At 42.6% G+C, this 21,236-nt stretch overlaps 2 protein-coding genes across 6 annotated transcripts in view; one reads left to right on the plus strand and one right to left on the minus strand.

Moving 5' to 3' along the window:
- ATAD1 (ATPase family AAA domain containing 1) overlaps positions 1–21,236 on the minus strand; it is a 448,477-nt gene that overhangs the window by 108,464 nt on the left and 318,777 nt on the right. The gene's annotated exons all lie outside the window — the stretch shown is intronic.
- PTEN (phosphatase and tensin homolog) overlaps positions 1–21,236 on the plus strand; it is a 93,752-nt gene that overhangs the window by 52,816 nt on the left and 19,700 nt on the right. For 2 of the 4 annotated variants that reach the window (XM_073353741.2, XM_073353742.2), the window contains exons 5-6: positions 1,383–1,426; positions 5,919–6,157. In XM_073353741.2, coding sequence (XP_073209842.1) covers positions 1,383–1,426; positions 5,919–6,157 — 283 coding nt within the window. Of the gene's footprint in view, positions 1–1,382; positions 1,427–5,918; positions 6,158–21,236 lie in introns of those variants that run through there. The other 2 variants (XM_073353743.2, XM_073353744.2) reach the window with 2 other exon arrangements.

Here is a 21,236-nt window from a genome sequence, read left to right on the forward strand (position 1 = left end):
GTGTGGCCCAACATAGCTTTCACCCTTCAGGCTATACCATCAAAGATCCTCTACCCTTTGCTGTGTACCTTTTTAAAATGCTGTGGCCTAGAGTTCAGTTCCATTAAGGTCCCCCTTGCCTCAATCTCTGCTACCCATCCACCGGTACAGTTATGCTTGGTCATCCTCTTGAGTCATGGTCATGGGCCATCTCTTTTGAACCTATCAGAATGCTCTTTCCTTCATCTCACTCTGAAGACTTTATTCCTACTTGCTGTATTCCTTTGGTTAGGAGAGCAACTCTGAACACTTATGGCTGATCCTTCCTATATAATCTTTCATAGAGACAAGGTGGTGTTGAAAGTTTACGCAAAGTTCATCCCCAAAATGGCCTCCAATTCAGATGCAACTCAATTAACTAACCTTTTTTCCAAAGTCCCACTCTACACTGGAAGAGAAGTTACACACTGGATGTTTCCAGAGCATTGTTTTACTACATCGATTGTCTGCCCACTTATTTCTGTCAATAACTGGCTATTCCAAAGGCCAAGCCATTTCAGCTCAGAGAATGTCTGTGTATTTCATATTTTCAGTTGGCTGGTATGTGTGTCTTTCACAGCATCAGGGCTCAGTCCACCAAAGCTCAAGTGACATTCTCCACCTGCTTCAGAAGTGTGCCAGTTTTTGAAACGTGCAAGGCAGTGACATAGAGTAACCACTGATCTTCACCAAATATTTGTGCATTGGACTTAGCCACAAGGGCATATGCCAAGTTCAGGACAGCATGATTCAACTGATGCAGCTGGTACTCTCTATCTCACCCTCCAGAAGGAGTACTACTTACCTGTCACCTGCAGTGAGATCCACACTGACATGCTTGAACAGTTTTTCTTACCCTGCAGTTCTTCGAGATGAGGATGTCTGTATGAACCCTATAATCCATCCTCCTTCCCTGCTTTCAGTGTCTTCAGCTAACGCAAGTTTCAAAATGTGAGGCAACTGAAGGAGAGTCACAGCCACTCTGTCCTTTATGCCCTTGTACGGGAGCAAAAGAGAACCGGGTGCATGCATGACCTTGATGAACACAACTATTCCAAAAAGTCTGATCTTGCTCATGAAGCATATGCATACTTCAAGGGAGATTTACACTGACTACAGTATCTCAAAGAACCACAGTTACTGTGGGGTAACCATTGTTTCAGCAAGATCTTTTAAGTTTGCCATATTCTGAATTTCATGGATCAAGTTTAGCTGTGGTGTTGAGCTATAAAAGTGATGTGAACGTAGGGTGTGTTTTGGGGGGGGGGGGAGGCTTTCATATGCTGATCCTTACATACCAAAGTGTGATAGAACCTTAGACTTACCTAATGTACTTATGTTGAACTTTAATCTTTTCTTTTTAGATGTGCTGAAAGACATTATGACACCGCCAAATTTAACTGCAGAGGTATGTTTGTGCTGCCTAGGATCTAGGCTATTAGCTTTTTTCCCCCCTCCAATTTCTCCTTTTATTTTTCTGAACTAAGGAACAAAATAAAACTGTCAAATATTAATATAGTGTTTAGGGGAAGAGAGAAGAACAGTATTAGCTTAAGATTCCTTCATGAGACGTTTCAGAGTAACAGCCATGTTAGTCTGTATTCGCAAAAAGCAAAAGAGTACTTGTGGCACCTTAGAGACTAACCAATTTATTTGAGCATAAGCTTTTGTGAGCTACAGCTCTGCATCCGATGAAGTGAGCTGTAGCTCATGAAAGCTTGTGCTCAAATAAATTGGTTAGTCTCTAAGGTGCCACAAGTACTCCTTTTCTTCATGAGAAGCTTACTGTGGTGCTTGACACTGCGTAGAAAGTATATTCTTAGCAATTATCTATGAAGGGCTAACGACACAAATAGTTAAAATTTCAGTGTGTACGCCTGAGATTGACTCAAAGCTAATTTTAAAACAAACTATGAAGTACTCCATTTAATTTGATCAACACTTAATTCCCCAAAAATGGGGACTTTTATGGAAATTGGGAGACGGGTCCTTTCTTATATACAAGAGTCCATAGAATGAAAATGGAGAATACTAGGTTAAGCCATGCTTATTGGTCAGAAGGTACATAACTACGCTGCAGTAAATAACCCGTGGCACCAAGTCACACAGCCCAGGTCAGCTGACTTTGGTTTGCAGGGCTTGGGCTGCGAGGCTAAAATTGCAGTGTAAACGTTCCTGCTTGGGCTGGAGCCTGGGCTCTGAGACCCTCTTCTCCCCCCTCGCCCAGCCCCAGTGGGGTTTGAGTCTGGGCTCTAGCCTGAGCCCGAAAGTCTATGCAGCAATTCTTAACCCTGCAACCCGAGCCTCATCAGCCCGAGTCAGCTGTCTTGGGCCAGCCACAGCCATGCCGTGAGTCTTTTATTGCAGTGTAGATGTATCCACAGGCAAATTTGCTAGAAAGTTGTGGAATCAAGGCTTCCCCTGCATAAGGAATTGAAACTACATCACACTTCAGTATTCTGTCTTTGTTTAAATGGGGCTGCTCAGTGTCACTCTGACTTGGAGCTTTTCCACTTATTGAGGAGATGTTTTGGGTGCTACTGAGAATTCTGCCTCTTGACCCGCAGTTAACTAAAGTCTTTTGGCAGGACATCTGCTGAAAGTAAATTAATGTTGCTGCTTCATGTCTGCACTTTTCTCCAGTGGTGGCTCTAGATTCCTGCATGGTAGTACTGGCAGAGGAATGTCTCTGGACACAGTGCATTAGTAGTTCACTTTCATACCATGATTCAGAATGGGTGGATAGATAAACAGAGGCTCTTCAGTATGGATGATCTAAGAGTGTCTGAAGGAGCTTGCTTTGCTTCAGATGGAGCTCTAAAGGGAAGCACCTCCAGCATGTTATCTAACAGAGTGGATTTTAGCATTAATGGGCCATGCTACAGCTGTAATCCTTGGGACTCCAGTCTAAATTCACTAGGCTCTCCAGTGCCCTTTTTCTTATCTAGTCAGTGGTATAGTCTCCTTCAGTATTTGTTCAAAATTTTCCAAAGTGTGGGGTGTGTGCCCCAACTGAGGAGCATGGACAGAACTCTCAATCATTTTCCTGAGTCTGTTTAAATGTTTTTAGTAGAAGCTAAATCTCTAGCTGTTATGGTTGCAAAGGAAACCTTCAAAACACAATCAGAGGTTAACTGATTCTACAGTATCTGCCAGGGTTTACAGAGAGGTAGAAAACAATAGATTAGCGGTTTAAACTGCCCCATTCATTTCAATGGGTGTTAACTCAGATGTCAGTTATGATGCTTTAAATGTCATCATTCTTAACTATTTCACTGTTTGTCAAAGCATGTATGTAAAGAGAGGAAGCATCCTATTAAGATCAATTCCAGGACTTCCAAGAGTAGGAGGGAGAGATGCATAAATGAAGTTGTGTGGGCCTTTAACAACACATGACCAGATGTCATGATTGCTTTCTTTTTTATTTTTCATTATGAAGAAGGAGCTTAGATTTCAGAAATCACTGATTTACTGAAATCCTTTTAGTCTAGAATATGACGAAGTGTCCTTAACACAGTTGAATGTGTATGTATCATCCCAATTGCTCTATTCTGCCTTAGCTGAGGTTGCTCAGAGTTGCATTACTTTTTGTATTTTTGTCTTTCCTTTCATCACAAAAACAATAGTCCACCTTTGATATCTGAGAAAGTGACTCTTAAACTCCCCTTTTATACACCTTGCCTGCCCCGAGGAGAAGAGGAAGCTTTAGTAATTAAGGCACTCAGAAATGAGAAGTGATTTTGGGTGCCCAACATGAAGCATCTCTAAGGTGTCTGATATTCAGAGGGTGGGTTGTCAGCCAAATCAAGTATCTTCCTTGTGGGGCAAACTAAGTCCAAAACAAAATGAAAAACTATCCAGAACAAGACCATGACCCTCTGTGGACCATAGCCCTTTGCCTAGGGTTTGTGTAACCTTTAAGCCTTTCCTCTCAGGATTCTCTCCCCTTATTTCAGAGATCAAGCTGTTTTTCACCTGTCTTATGCTTCAGCTTCCCTCAGTTCATGCCAGTGTGTAGGGATTTTCCCACAATCTTTAGGTAGGTGGTATAGAGGAGCCTGGGTCCTCCCAACTACTTCAGGATCTAGCCCTTGCCCTGGGTCCCTGAACGGGGAAATCACCTGGCCATCCCAAACTCTAGACTGTCTTGCTCCACTTTTCCTAGGGCCATTTTATACATTTCCCTAACTCACTTAAGTGTTCTGTGGAAGCTTCAGCTGAGCCCTTCCTAGGCCCATTGTTCCTTCTCGACAAGGAACCATGACAGCCTTGATTCAGATCTAGTCCCTGGAAAGCTTCCACAACAAGCTGCTTTTCTTTTGGAACTTTCTTCCAGGACTTCCTCTGTGACTCCCTCTCTGGAGGGAACCTTGGCTGGTTCCCATCTAAAATGGAATCTACCTCCAAATTTTGGTGGCAATATTCTGAGAGATATCTCAGAATATTGTCTCCCTTATCAGTGCCATGTTGGTAGTGGCTAAAGGACTGCTTCAGTTTCCTTCTATACAGCTGTCTAAAGGGTCTAAGACTGTAATCTTCACCTGGAGGTGGCCATTTTAGGAATACTTGCTCTTCCATGTGAAAGGAACCATGGTGGTGCATTTTTATATTGGAGTAGTTTGCAAGACTAGCACTCATTTTTGCTGCCTTGATGGAATCTGAATGTAGTTGTGAAGTGTCTTGGATCCTCCTTTTAAAGCCATGTCAAACTTGGTTCATTTTTGTCAGTTATTTGGGGTTTTTTTGCTCTTCCAGAGGACCAAGTGAATGGCCTGTGCTGTGAGCCTATAAGCCGTCCTTGCAGTTTTTTCCAGACAAAATGGTACTCTGCACTGCACCAGAATTTTCTGCTAAAATAATCTCATGATTCAACCATAATAGTCATCTCTCTTCTGCTCTCATGACCTAAACTGGCTCTTCCAAAGGAATTTACATAACCTGAATGTATGGCAAGCCAGTAAAAAAGACTTTCCCAAAATTGGATGCTTTATTCATTCTTTGTTGGCCAAAAACTAGAGAGAGCGCTTCTAAGGTGACAATTTCTGACTAGATCTGAGTGGCGATTTGTGCAGGAGCCGGTCTGTCCTCAAAGTCAGTGAGGGAACCTGTTGGGCAGAGAAAATACAGCTTTGTGTGACTAAATATACTGAGCAGCAATATGGGTATTATCTATTTTTGCTTGACACTGTAAGATAAGTGTGTTTTGTTTTTTGGATGCTGCAGTCTCCTGGTTATCACTTATTTCTCTTCTGTTTTCAGAGTCATCCCCTCCTCTTCCCAATTCTAAGTAGTTGCCATCTGATATTGATGTATATGAGTAAAGAAGAAAAACGGTTGTTTTTTTAAAAGTAAAACCCAGACATTTCAAAGGCCTGGGTGTGTGTGTTTTTGTGTTTTTTTGTTTACAGTTAGCAGTTATGGTTACGTATTACGCATATTTTAGAGTCTCTTGGACCTAATTACGTGAACATGACCAGTTCAGTCCCTGGGTGAATTGTAATATCTTCAAATGAGGCAATTCTGCTGATCAGTGGGCATGGCTTAACCCTATATTCTTGTAACAATAGGTTCTGGTATAAGATCACTTCTGGAATGATGGATTGTTATAAGACAAATTGTCAGATATGAGCAAAATTGCTCTATTGAGTAAGACATTGTGTGAAGAATTGGGAATTTGCTGGAATTTGAGGGGCCAAGCTATTGGCATGTGCTCCACATCTTGTATACCACCTTTCTGGAATTGATCATTACAGTACTTGTCAGACCACTAAACCTATTCAGTTACTTCTTTAGACTGTTAATTACATGATATGCATTTTGTAAAGTTAACCTCTCTGATTAAACTAGTTAAAATGCATTAAATTTGAGACTTCATTGTAAATCTTATCTTCCTATCACAGTTGCACAGTATCCTTTTGAAGACCATAACCCACCACAGCTAGAGCTTATCAAACCTTTTTGTGAAGATCTTGACCAATGGCTGAGTGAAGATGACAATCATGTTGCAGCAATCCACTGTAAAGCTGGAAAGGGACGAACTGGTGTAATGATTTGTGCATATTTGTTACATCGAGGCAAGTTTTTAAAGGCTCAAGAAGCTCTAGATTTTTATGGGGAAGTAAGGACCAGAGACAAGAAGGTGAGTTATTGTACTGTGCTTTTTTACACCCTATCACCCATTCCTTGGTACTTTTTCTAATTAAGATAAATTTAGATGGGATAGGCTTCCAACAGAAGGTATGATTGTGTTTGACTTACTAGTTTAACTTTCAGTTTAAAGAAACGACACCATCCGTGTTTTTGATTAGATTCTATTAAAACTTGTCTCTTCCTTGTTTCTCTTATGTCCAAGAAGATTCTAAATATTTATGCTAGCCATAGGAATTTCAGACCACCTCTTCAAAGGGTGTTTTACTTCATATTACATCAAGTTGGTGGTGCATGGTGAATTTTCCCATTCACCTATACGGACAGCAGCTTCAACCAACTGAAAGATAGGACTATTCTAGTTTTGGTCCCTTTAGTGGATGAGCTGTCCAGCTCCTCTATTGCCTTTATTCTTCTGTATTCTTCTGAGGCATTCTGCTACTCCTTTACTTCAGGTACTTGCTAAGGCTGAAATGCGATGAGCCACTGTAATGTATCTGGATTGCCTTAACTATTCAGCAGAACTTTCTGCTTCCACTTTACTTGGCTTCTGTTCTGCAGGGATGAAACTTTCAGGGTAATAGGCAAGGCAGAAGCTGCCGTCAGCATCCCTTTATAGCATGCCTTCATTGAGAGCATCACCTTTTCAGTTCCTATACCAGCCTCTCAATCAGAGGAATCTGTCAGTCCCTGAACTGAGAATGGTAGAAGGCTTTTAGGGCCTTTAACTCCTTGCTAGTAGACTTAGTGGCAGCCCTGCAAAGGCTGTCTGGCACAGGCAGGTCTTCACATGCTGTGGCTACAGCTTGCTGATGGTAACCTCTAGTGCCTCAGAACCTCAGAGTATTATTTTCTCACTTCTGCATCCTAGTCAAAATATTTTCCAGCTACATTGGGGTCTGTCTTTTTCAAATTCAGATCATCAGTCTCCCTCCTTTTTCCCAATTTCATCTGTAGTGTTACAGCAATTCAGACACCTACATTGGAAAGGACTGGAGTTGGTGTGTGTGTGTCAGCCCCAGCCCTTTTCAGGGTAGGTCTCTTTGAATTGCTCTAGCACTGCACAAAAATTATGTCTGAGAGAGTTGGACTGCATTTAGGTTTTTATACATTTCGTAGCATCTAGATCTCTATACAGGTTGACATGTTGAAAGGCTCTTGGTTGTGGAAGCATCAGTTGAGCAACTGGATAGAAAGGTGGATAGAAAGCTGGCTAGATTGTCGGGCTCAACGGGTAGTGATCAATAGCTCCATGTCTAGTTGGCAGCCAGTATCAAGTGGAGTGCCCCAGGGGTCGGTCCTGGGGCCGGTTTTGTTCAATACCTTCATAAATGATCTGGAGGATGGTGTGGATTGCACCCTCAGCAGGTTTGCAGATGACACTAAACTGGGAGGAGTGGTAGATACACTGGAGGGTAGGGTTAGGATACAGAGGGACCTAGACAAATTGGAGGATTGGGCCAAAAGAAATCTGATGAGGTTCAACAAGGACAAGTGCAGAGTCCTGCACTTAGGACGGAAGAATCCCATCCACCGCTACAGACTATGGGACCGAATGGCTAGGCAGCAGTTCTGCAGAAAAGGACCTAGGGGTTACAGTGGACAAGAAGGTGGATACGAGTCAACAGTGTGCCCTTGTTGCCAAGAAGGCCAATGGCATTTTGGGATGTATAAGTAGGGGCATTGCCAGCAGATCGAGGGATGTGATCGTTCCTCTCTATTTGACATTGGTGAGGCCTCATCTGGAGTACTGTGTCCAGTTTTGGGCCCCACACTACAAGAAGGATGTGGAAAAATTGGAAAGAGTCCAGCGGTGGGCAACAAAAATGATTAGGGGACTGGAACACATGACTTACGAGGAGAGGCTGAGGGAACTGGGGATGTTTAGTCTACAGAAGAGAAGAATGAGGGGGGATTTGATAGCTGCTTTCAACTACCTGAAAGGGGGTTCCAAAGAGGATGGCTCTAGACTGTTCTCAGTGGTAGCAGATGACAGAACAAGGAGTAATGGTCTCAAGTTGCAGTGGGGGAGATTTAGGTTGGATATTAGAAAAACCTTTTTCACTAGGAGGGTGGTGAAACACTGGAATGCGTTACCTAGGGAGGTGGTGGAATCTCCTTCCCTAGAAGTTTTTAAGGTCAGGCTTGACAAAGCCCTGGCTGGGATGATATAGTTGGGGATCGGTCCTGCTTTGAGCAGGGGGTTGGACTAGATGACCCCCTGAGGTCCCTTCCAACCCTGATACTCTATGATTTCAACTGAAGAGATTGTCTGCTGATATGTTAGAGGGAGCAAATTAAAACGGTTTTATGCAGATAGCCACTTTAGCCAGTCATAAGAGAGATGAGACCATTAGTCCATATGTCTCCATACTGACACAGTACTGTACAGAAAAAAAAACTAACAATTTCTATAATTACATGCGTTCTGTGCTGAAAACCAGTCTTTGACAAAATAAATAAATAATGATTAAATGAACTGAGATGAAGAGGCAGATTGATCCTTAAGCAAGATGGTTGTATTTCTCTAGAGTACCCAAGAACAGAGCAATTCTTGAACTTTTGGATGCCTTTAAAACTTTATCCTCCAATTTGAAGACTATGCCAGAATCATAGGACTGGAAGGGACCTGGAGAGGTCTTCTAGTCCAGTTCCCTGCACTCATGGCAGGACTAAGTAGTTATCTAGACCATCCCTTACAGGTGTTTTGTCTAATGTGCTCTTAAAAATCTCCAATGTCTACAGTGTCCCTAGGCAACTTATTTCAGTGCTTAACTACTGACAGGAAGTTTTTTCCCTCCCCAAACTGCCTTTGTTGCAATTTAAGTCCATTGCTTCTTGCCCTATCCTCCATGGTTAAGGAGAACAATTTTTGTCCCTCCTCCTTGTAACAACCTTTTCTCTATTTTAAAACTGTCATGTGCCCCATCGGTTTTCTCTTCTCCAGACTAAACAAACCCAGTTTTTTTCAAATCTACCCTCATTGATCATGTTTTCTAGAGCTTTAATCATTTTTCTTGATCTTCTCTGCACTTTCTTAAATTTGTCCACATCTTTCCTGAAGTGTGGCTTGCAGACTGGACACACTACTCTAGTTGAGGCCTAATCAGCATAGAGCGGAAGAATTACTTTTCATACCTTGCTTACAACACTCCTGCTAATACATCCCAAAATGATGCTTTCTTTTTTTCCAACAGTGTTACACTGTTGACTCATATTTAGCTTGTGATCCACTATGACCTCCAGATCCAGTAGTACTCCTTCCTAGGCAGTCATTTCCCATTTTGTGTGTGTGCAACTGATTGTTCCTTCCTAAGTGTAGAACTTTGCGTTTGTCCTTATTTAATTTCACGCTATTTTCTTCTGACCATTTCTTCAGTTTGTCCAGATCATTTTGAATTTTAATCTTATCCTCCAAAGCACTTGCAACACCTCCCAGCTTAGTATCTGCAAACTTTATAAGTGTACTTTCTATGCCATTATCTAAATCATTGATGAAGATATTGAACAGAACCATACACAGAACTGATCCCTGTGAGACCCCACTTGATATGCCCTTCCAGCTTGACTGGGAAACCCCTGATAACTACACTCGAACGGTTTTTCAACCAGTTGTGCATTTATCTTATAGTAGCTCGATCTAGGTTGTATTTCCTTCGTTTGTTTATGGGAATTTCATTGAGACCGTTTCAAACGCCTTACTAAAGTCAGGGTACACCACATCTACTCATTTCCCTTATCCACAAGACTTGTTACACTGTCAAAGAAAGCTTATTAGGTTGCTTGAACATGATTTGTTCTTGATAAATCCATGCTGACTGTTACTTATCACCTTATCTTCTACGTGTCTACAAATTGATTGCTCTATCTTTCTGGGTACTGAAGTTAAGCGGACTGGTATAATTCCCTGGGTTGTCCTTATTCCTCTCTTTATAGATCGGCATTATATTTGCCCTTTTCTAGTCCTCTGGAATCTCACTCTTCTTCCTTGACTTTTCGAAGATAGTCGCTACTGGCTCAGATATAGCCTCAGTCAGCTCCTTGAGTATTCTAGGATGTATTTCATCAGGCTCTGGTGACATGAAAACATTTAGCTTGTCTAAGTAATTTTTAACTTCTTTCCCTATTTTAGCCTCTGGTCCTACCTCATTTTCAATGGTATTCATTAAGTTAGATGTCCAATTGCTACTAAACGTTTTGGTGACAACTGAAACTAAAAAGTCATTTAGCACTTTTTGCCATTTCCTTATTTTGTTATCTCTCTCTCCCCCCCCCCCTTCATTTGAGTAATAGGCCTACCCTGTCCTTGGTCTTCCTCTTGCTTCTGATGTATTTGTAGAATGTTTTCTAGTTCCCTTTATGTCTCTAGCTAATTTAATCTCATTTTGTGCCTTGCCCTTTCTAGTGTTGTTCCTACATACTCATGTTTATTTTCATCCTTTGTAATTTGACCCAGCTTCCATTTTTTGTAGGATTCTTAAATTTTGAGTTTCAGATAATTGAAGATGTCCTGGTTCAACTTGGTGGTTTCATACTTCTTATCTTTCCTATGTAGTGGGATAGTTTGCTCTTGTGCCCTTAATTATGTCTCTTTGGAAAAACTGCCAACTCTCTTGAACTGTTTTTTCCATTAGGCTTGCTTCCCATGCGATCTTACCTACGAACTCCCTGAGTTTGCTGAAGTCTACCTTATTGAAATCCATTTTCTTTATTGTGCTGTTTTCACTCCTACTATTCCTTAGAATCATGAACTCATAATTTCATGATTACTTTCACCTAAGCTGCCTTCCTTTTTCAAATTTTCAACTAGTTCATCCCTATTAGTCAAAATCAAATCTGGAACAGCCTCTTCCCTAGTGGCTTTCTTCTCTGTCTGAATAATAAATGGTCTCCAATACATTCCAAGACTGGTTTGATAATCTCTCTCTCGCGCGCGCGCACACACATGGACGTCTGGGTAGTTGACTGTTATGGAGGACATTGTCCTGCTTTGGATGATCTTGTTAGTTTGTAAAAAGATTCATCCACCTCCTCTTTCTTGTTAGGTGGTCTATAGTAGACCCCTACCATGACATCACCCTTGTTTTTCACCCCTCTTATCCTTACCCAGAGACTTTCAACAAGTCTGTCTCCTATTTCCATCTCAGCCTCAGTCCAAGTGTATACATTTTTTATGTAGTAGGCAACACCACGTCCTGTTTTTCCCTGCCTGTTGTTCCTGATCTAGCTGTTCCCTTCTATACCAATATTCCAGTCATGTGTATTATCCCACCAAGTCTTTGTGATGCCAGCTGTCAGTTATATTTATTAACTAGGATTTCTAGTTCTTCAAGAGATGTCCCTGTGGGTGCTCCATTCCTGGTGTTGGTGCACCCTTGTGCCTTTGCTCAGAGATTTTTACAGCAGCATTTGCACGGGCCACACATGCACGGTGCCTGCCTCATGCACTGAATGTGCCTCAATTACATGCATGTGGCCTGGGCTCCTCTGTTCCTTCTCTACCGTCCCCGTCCTGAGACAGAGCTCAGCAGTCTCGCTCAATTATTTCTCACTTTAGATAGTAAGCTAGTTTTTTTAGTCAGATAAGTTTCATTTCCCCCTTCTCTTTTTAAAAAAAAAAAAAAATTCCTTCCTAGTTTTTTTTCTGTCTGACAGTATATACAGTGCCTGGCTTGCCATGTTTTAAGACAGGTTTCAGAGTAGCAGCTGTGTTAGTCTGTATCCGCAAAAAGAAAAGGAGGACTTGTGGCACCTTAGACTAACAAATTTATTAGAGCATAAGCTTTCGTGAGCTACAGCTCACTTCATCGTATGCTCTATGTGCAGAGAGGCCATCCCTATCTGATGGCCATTCTCAATGTTAACTGTTCGGGGGAGTCGCACGTTCCCCAAAAATGTGCCCACTGCAATAAACTGAAGGCTAGGGCACAAAAGGATAGAGACCTGAGACACAAGTTAATTCTAATGGAGAAGTGCCTCACACCTGCCTCTGACCCAGGTCAGAAGTCCTATTTTAGACAGAGCCCTCGTAAGTCCACTCAGTACAAGAAAAGAACAAAAAACAGCTAGCTTCATCACCTCACAGAGACCAGCCAGCATCCAAACAGTCTCCAACCAGGTCTGTTTCGTTGGTGCAGACGGTTCTGCAGCTTAGCACATATGATGCTCTGGGCACCTCTGGCACTGTCTGTACCTCAGTTGCCAGTACGCACTGCTCCGGTGCCGAAGCTACGGGCTTAAAGTTGCCTGCCTCTTCTAATATGGTATCACACAGCACTGCAAAGGAGTCTGTGCCTTCTCAGCTGAGCCCGTCTGTGCTGCACGCAAAGATGGTTGCTATCTTGGCACTGACACACCTACCACCTATGACTCCGAATACAGTGCTGCACCAGTCGGCACTGGCTGACCCTACGGCACCGCCATTGCATCCAGTGCTATATATTCTGGCTCCTTCAACCTCGGGACCACAATTTATTCATTCCAGCGATTAGCTAATCTCGCCAACTCCAGATTCCTCATTATTTGGTACCGATCTCTCACCGGACCGTTGGCATGGCACCGACAGCTATCCCCTAATCCCTCTCACTTCCTCCACTTTGTCGTCCTCATCACTAGAAAAGTTTATTCACCATACCATTTCTCCCCACTTCACACTCCTACCTGCATGGGACCATGGAGATCAAGGTCATCATATTCCAGGGACTTACCACCCTGTTATGGACATCTGTGGATGGGACCACCCATGCCCTTCCCCGGACAGTGGCATTATTGGAACCCATAGGGGTCCTACAGCAGGTACCACAGTAGCCAGTATAGCCCACGTAGAGGCGACATTAGATCTCCTCCTGTACCCGTGCACGCTTCTGCAATGGACGGACAGGAGCAACCTGCAACAGTGCACGCAGACGAGGAGGCACCTGAAGCCACCCCAAACCCTCCTCCACCTCACCAGAAGACTATTATGTCCACACCCCCAGCAACAGTGGATGATTTTACTCGTTTTCAGGACCTCTTCAAAAGAGTGGCTAATGAGCTCAAGATCACTCTGGAGGAGGTATTGGAGACTCAGCATGAGCTGATCGACATATTACAACCTTAGACGTCCTCCAAGATCGCCCTACCTGTTAAGAGAGCCATTATGGACCCTGCCAAGAATATCTGGCAAACCACAGCCAGCAAACCCCCTACCTGCAAAAGGGCAGACTGGAAATACTATGTCTCCTCCTCCTGCTCAGAATTCCTTTTCACACACCCAGCACCAAATTCACTGGCGGTAGAAGCAGCCAACCAAAAGAACAACCAGCAGCATTTCTGGTCCACTCCCTCTGACAAGGACAGCAAAAGAATGGACCTACTCGGCCACAAAGTTTATGCATCATCTTTGCTACAATTTAGAGTGGCAGACTATGCGGCCCTACTGGCCAAATATGATCACTGAAATTACAGGAAACTCATGGACTTTATTAATGACATCCTAGAGGACAAGAGAACAATTCAAAGCAGTAGTCTCTGAAGGGCAGATTATTTCCCGCATTGCATTGCAGGCTGCCTTTGATGCTGTGGACACAGCTGCTGGGTCTACTGCAACAGCCATAGTAATGCACCGGGCTTCATGGTTTACCTCTTCTTCTTTCCCATGCGAGATACAAAACACCATGGAGGATCTCCCCTTTGATGGTGAGAAGTTATTTGCAGCAAAAACCAGTGAGGTGCTGCACACTGTGAAGAATTCCAGAGACACACTCAGATCCCGAGGCATCCATACACCGGCAACTAGAAGAAGATAATACAGGTATCAGTCTTTCCAATGCCCATGACATCCGGCCTATCCACAACAGAGGCCATACGACCACCAGCAGCAACGCCACCAGAGACCCAGGCATCAACGACGCCTTATAACCTCAGCACCGTCCCAACCCCCTCCATCTAATAAGCAAATTTGAAGCCTTGGTCCAGGATATAGAAGAGCTCCCACCCATTCCAGCGCTTATATTTCCCATCCAACCCCTTTGGTCACAGTTTACTCCCATTCTACCACAACTGGTGAGCCATCACTATGGACAGATGGGCCCTAGAGGTCATCCGATTGGGCTATTCCACCCCCCCTCCTATCCATACCCCCTACCCTGTCCCTCTTCAGGGACTCCTCTCACGACAACTTGCTCCACCAAGAGGTGCAACATCATCTACAAATAGGAGCAGTTGCAACAATGCCTGATCAGCACGGGGGAAAGGGTTTTTATTCCCACTACTACTTTTTGAAAAAGAAAAGTGGAGGATGGCGACCCATCCTTGACCTCAGGCGACTCAAGTTCATCAAAAAGCAAAAATTCAAAATGGTTACCCTCACAACCATAATTCCAGCGCTGGAGCAGGGAGATTGGTTTTCAGCCCTTCACCTGTAGGATGCTTATTTTCACATAACTACACACCTCCGCCCACAGGTGTTTTCTCAGATTTGTTATGGGCTCAAATCACTACCAATTACAGGGTTCTGCCCTTTGGCTTCTCAACAGCACACCGCATCTTTTCTAAGATTCTCACAATGGCAACGATGCACCTACAGAAAGGAGGAGTCAATTTTTCTTTACTTGGACAATTGCCTGCTCAAGGCACAGACTCTCGGGGAGGCCATGCAAGCCACGCAGATGACCATCCACTGCTTCCAGGGTCTTGGCCTGCAAATAAAATAAATAACAAATGCACATGAACTCTAGTAGTTAAGTAGGAGTTAATAGATGCTCATCTCGATTCCATCTCTCCCACCTGACAGATTCAACATCATAAAGAATCTTATCGCCAAGTTGCAAAATAGGTCACTGTCCGGGACTGTCTGCAACTTCTCGGCCATATGGCCTCTTGTACTTTTGTGGTCAAAAATTCACACCTCTACATGCGGAGCCTGCAGGGTTGGATGACCACTGTCTACAGACCGCGAACGTGCATGGCCTGAACAGACTTCTGTCCATACCTTCCAAAATCAAGGACTCACATGGTGGACTCTTCCACACAACCTCTGCTCCGGAGTCCCCTTCGTGCAGGAGTCCCCATCTGTTATTACAACGGATGCTTCCCTCCCGGACTGCGGAGCACCCATGACACACCACACCACTCAGGGACTCTAGTCACCTAGAGAAGCTTCACTACACACAAATCTTTTAGAGCTTCGAGTGGCCCGCAATGTCTGCCTCCAATTTCTCCCACACAACCAGAACCAACGTCACCTACATGTTTTATATAAACAGACGAGGAGTTAAATCTCACTTGTTCTGCACAGGGGCTATGAAACTTTGGAATTGGTGCGTCCATCATGATATCCAAATTTCAGCCTCCTATCTATCTGGTTCACTAAACGCCACTGTGGACAAGCTCAGCAGATCTTTTCCCCTAGATCATGAATGGGAGATAAATGATACCATCCTACACAATATATTCAAAATATGGGGCTACCTGCCACTGGATCTTTTTGCAATTCTGACCAACAAAAAATGCCCGGAATTCTGCTCCAGAGCAGGCCTAGGAAAACACTCAATGGGAGACGCATTCATCATCAAATGGAGCGACAATTTCCTATACGCATTCTACCTCATACCACTTTTTCACAAAAAATACAAGCGGAGAGGGCCAGGGTAATACTAATAGCTCCTATGTGGCCCAGACAGGCATGGTACCCATTTTTAATGAGGATGTCAGTTTGCCAATCGGTTCTTCTCTTCTCTCCCCCTGCCATTGCCCCAACCTATTACCACAACACAGGTGTCAACTACACCACCCCAATGTAACGATGCTGCACCTGAAAGCATGGCTCATAAGTGGTTCTCTAATGAGGAACTAGACTGCTCTGAATGGGTACAGAGAGTATTACATAGGTGGCATGTGTGGATTGTGTTCTGCTATCTCCAAAAATGGACTAAGTTCACTCACTGGTGCTCCACCAAGCCAACCACTCCTGCTTCCGCTCGTCTTTCACTAATATTAGACTATCTTTTAGAACTTAAACTATCTGGGGTCTCTGCTGCTAGATGTATCTTTATGGAGCTAAAAATTACGGTGTTTCACAATAAGACTGGAGACACTACTATCTTTGCTTATCCCATCACTAAGCAGTTCCTCAAGGGACTCCAGACTGTATACCCAGAGATTAGACCACCCAATCAACCCTGGGATCTACACTTGGTCCTCACATGCTTGTGGCTCTATCCATTTGAGCCACTTGCAACATGCTCCCTCCTACATCTATCCATAAAAACTCTGGTTTTAGTTGCCATTGCATCTTCCAGACTTGTAGGAGAATTGGAGCGCTTATGGCTGGCCCACAGTAGACCATATTTTTTTTAAGGACAAAGTCATGCTTCAAAAGCATCCTAACCTTCTCCTGAAGGTGCATTCTTCCTTCCACCTCAATGAACCTATCCATCTACCGACCTCCTTTCCTAAACCACATGCAAACACTTTTGAATCAGCAGTGCATACACTTGACGTGCGCAGAGCATTGTCCTTTTATTTAGATTGGACTAAGCCCCTTAAGGCTTCCCCTAAACTTTTTCATTTCAATCGCAGAACGATCCAGAGGCTAATCCATGTCTGCGCAGAGACTATCCAATTCAATAGCAAACTGCATCTGCCTGTGCTACCAACTAAAGAAGGTGAATCCTCCAGCTTCTGTTAGAACACGCTCCACCAGTTCTGTGTCAACGTCTGTGGCATTCTTATGTAATATTCCCCTCACAGATATTTGCAAAGCCGCCACCTGGGCTTCAGAGCATACCTTTGCTAAACATTATGCTCTTACTCAGGGACCCCCCTGACTGACATTTGAATAGGCTGAACTGTGCTGTCTACAGCTTTCTTACCAGATGTTAACTCCGTACCTCCTTAAGAGACGCTGCTTTTTCAGTCACCTGGAGTGGAGCACCCACCGGGACATCTCTCGAAGAAGAGGTTACTCACCTGTGCAGTAACGGACGTTCTTCAAGATGAGGCCCTGTGGGTGCTCCACTACCTCCCCCCCTCCCCCCCCCGTTTCGGAGTTTGGAGCAGTCTCCATTGTGGAGAAGGAACTGAGGAGCCCAAGCCCCACACGTTGTTGAGGCAGGCACTGTGCAAGTACTGGTGTAAAAGTATCCGAGTGAAAGCACCAAGGGCCGCACCAACACCTGGAGTGGAGCACCCACAGGGACACTCATCTCGAAGAACGTGAGTTACTGCACTGATGAGTAACCTCCTCTTCTACTACTTATTCCCCATGCTTCTCTCATTAAGATACCGATTTGATTTCCCTCCATGTTCTCTCATCTCTTCCTTATCCCTGCTGTAGCTGCCTGTGCTCTCCCCAGATTCCGACCCTTCTCCCATGTCTCCATAATGATGACAATGACCAAATCTAGTCCTTTCTCAGCAAACCCCAACATCAATTACCGATTCCAGCTTAGATTTCACTCAACTATAATGAAGGTTTTAACCAATCAATTAATACTAGATAGTCTCTTCCCATCCCCGCCCCGCCACATACATTGGTCTTACTGAGCAAATAGACAAACAATAATTTAACCCTAGACATTTGGACAGCAGAATTAATGGGTATAGTATAGGTCTCTCTGAATGGGAAGATGAGAATGACTTGTATTCTGAAATGATACTTCAGAATGGTCACAATTGAACAAGATCAGATATCTAAACAGTGTACTGACTGTTCCAGCAAAACCTGGCAAAGGTAACTAACAAATATCTGTAGAATAGAGATGACAGTCTGCAAACAATATGAAAAATGTGAATCTTCAGTAGGTTTTATTAATCTCCATTAATAGTCAAATGGGTAGATGCTGATTGTTGAAGCTGTCATCGTACAGTATGTATGATTAAGCACTGTACAGTAGGAAGGTGACCATCTACATATTCTAGGGACAAGCTATGGTTCAGTGTTCTCCTTTGACGGAGAGTAATGATGAAATCCCTATGGAGGTTCTAGTTGGAAAAAAGAAACACTTGTTAATTTGTATTTATTACAGTGATATTTTGTTCTGATCTGTTAACTAAATATTCTTGTTACCTCAGATTGCGTGTATGATTTGAGTCAGTCCTTAAGATCCCTGTCTGTTGTCCCACCCTCTGTTTTTTTTTAAAGGGCCGGGGGCCGGATAATGTTTATCCACACCAAGGATGGTTTTTAGGGTAAATAGTGAGGTCCTCAGATATGTGATTTGAACCATAAGTACATATCAATGTTCTTATGAAAATCATATAACTTTAAACAAAGGGTCAGAGCCCTATTTAAAGTCTCATGGTAAATACCTAAATATCATGTTGATGATGATAGACAGTCTCTGTTCTCTAAGATCTGCTGTCTCCCCTCCACTTTGATCTGATTATTTGCTTGAGGATAATATGCACTAAGTAATTTTAGGAATACTGTTTATAGACAAGTATAATTTTAAAATGTAGTTTCTAAGAGTTTTTGTACTTCCCTGAATGTCCATTATTATAACTTAATGTTGTATTTCAAGTGCTGTTCTTTGAAGATTTATAGTTCCTGATAATTAAAATCCTAAGTGACTTACTGAGAATTGGGCTCAAAAGAACAAACTCTGGCCCAAGACAACCAACTGCCTTTTTCTGTTGGGGCAAAGACCAAAAATTGGCTTTAATTTGATGCTAAATTCTCTCCCCAAAGCAACCCACAATGTGCATATAGCCTGCTTAGAGGGGTTCAAATCCCAGGGGACAGTAACCAGGGAGAGTTTTGAAGTTAACAAGCAAGGCAAATTAATTCTCTCAAGAGTCTTGTGGCACTTAAAGACAATGTAGACAGGAAGTATGAATCCAATTGCAAGAGGAAGTATGACTAATTGAAGAGTACAGCCGCCAGTATTTTTATGGCTCACTTTTCCAGTGTGTCTGTATGGAAGAAGTTTCCCAAAGGCCTTTGCAGCACCAGATGGGTAAGAGAAGCTGAGGCTACTCTTGAATTTCCCAGGCAAAGGAACCGTATCTGTCCTACTCTTGGCCAAAATAATGGGAGGACAAGGCAGTTACTACCTCTGGCAGGAGCCATTTCAGATTCTGTCAGTTATCTGGGACAGAACTTTGTTATTAGATACTTTTGGCTCCAAAGACAGTAGAATGTGTCTAAGCCCACTAAAGAAAACTTGATGCCAGAAGTACAGGCTGTCAGCCCTTTCCACCTTGAAGTCAAAGTTTGACTCCCCCCACCCCTCCAAAAAAAAAAAAATAAAAAAATGGACAGACGAAAGATTAGAAGTGAGTGTTTGAAGTATTGGATAGAAGGTAGCACAGTAGTTCTGTTACCCTGGAAAAGAGGTTTATCATGTATCCTCTACTCTTAGACCTAAGATACCCGAATATAATGCTTTCTAAAATTCAGCATAAAAAATGTATTCATACAAACAATACTTTTCAGCATCAATAATTATTTCAGGAGATCTACTTCCTCCTTATTGCAGGTACAAAGAGATTTGGAGTGCTTCAACCAGTGGTTGATCTGGGAATAGCTAGCTTTATTGCACATGGTGATTTTAAGATGGACATTAAAGCACCATTGTGACAGTGAAGCCAGGGAACTTTCCTGCATGTTCCCATAAAAAGAGGCACTGGCATCCACATCTAGTGCCTCCTCAGAGGTGGTTCTAATAGTAGCTATGGCACTACTAGTAGGTTCAGGCTTGGTCCCAGATTGAAGCAACCGTGGCAGTGTTATAGTTTGGGTTGTTTCATACAAGGGCCCCTTTTAACATCTGTCCACGTCTTGATGTTCCTGTCTTTGGAGGAACCGCTCTTTGAGCCAGTGGAGTTGATGTCAAGATTGTTCTGTCTGAATAGATCAATGGGTATGAGTTATGTTCTGAAATGGTGTCTCAGAATGGCTATAATTGGAGATCTGACTTTGTTCAAATCATGTCCATCGTGTCATATCTGAATGATTTATGTCTGACCTAAGAGGCTGATTTAACATATTGTACTCAATATTTGGGTGATATCCTGTTTTTAAAATCTTGCAATGCTTCCAGCTTTTGATGTTGGTAGTGTTACCCCAGTGGAGCATTTACTAGAGGGACAGTGTTAGAAAAAACTTTTGGGTTCTGCTTTTCATGACATACTGTCCATGTTACGGTGCAAAAGTAAAGGGGGAGGGAGCATCAGCACATTTAGAGTCCGCTCAGGAACACCATCCTGGAAGAAATGCTCCATATCCATGTTTTGAAACGTTGGGTCTTTGCATTCAAGTCTCAGTTTATTTTTCCTTCTGGTACTGATGTAGAAAGACCATATCAGTGAATTCAAAACTCTGGCACACGTTTCAGTAGATCTAATTCTGTGGGCATACACTTGCCTAGCATCCATACAATAAGCTAGTCTACTGGGAAAACACCAGCTTCTCTAAGGAATGATATATCAAGGTGGATTAAAAAAAATTTTTAAATCAAATTTTAAAATTTAAATTGGATTTTTTATTTAAATCTTAGTTTATTTTTAAAACTAACTTATTTATAATTAAATTTGAATTGATAACCTATGTTAAGTCTTGAATTTATTGTAATCTGTTAGTCATTTGAATTAATTAAAAATATTTTGTACATATTTGTTGCCAACCTTTAAAGAAAGTCAAACCACTGCATCGGTGTAAGTCACTAGCTAAGCACCTGGTACCAGGGATTGTTGAAGTGCTAAACTAGCTTTTTTTTATATCAGTAGCCTCATCTGCAGGTGCAAAGAGAATATTTTCTTTTTCAGTTTATTCAACTAGTTCAGCTTGCTCACTAGTTCAATAAAAGTTAAGAAACCATTTGGGAGTTGAAAAGGCAGGAAAGCTTGTTTTCCTCTTCCACTCTCTGAATAAAAACCAGGTGTGAGAGAAGATCTCCTAGTTCTGAAATTTTTGAAGGGCACAGTGACCAGAAACAGTTCAATTCATTCACTACAGATTCTTTTGTTTAATAATTGTTAGTTTTAAATGCAAAACATATTTTTGATAAACATTTTTCTAATGTATCCAGCACATAAAGCTAGTTTTATTTAATTAATAAAAATACTTTTTATGCACTTTTAATTACATT

Source organism: Lepidochelys kempii, chromosome 7 (assembly GCF_965140285.1).
Source record: "Lepidochelys kempii isolate rLepKem1 chromosome 7, rLepKem1.hap1, whole genome shotgun sequence".
NCBI lineage: Eukaryota > Metazoa > Chordata > Testudines > Cheloniidae > Lepidochelys > Lepidochelys kempii.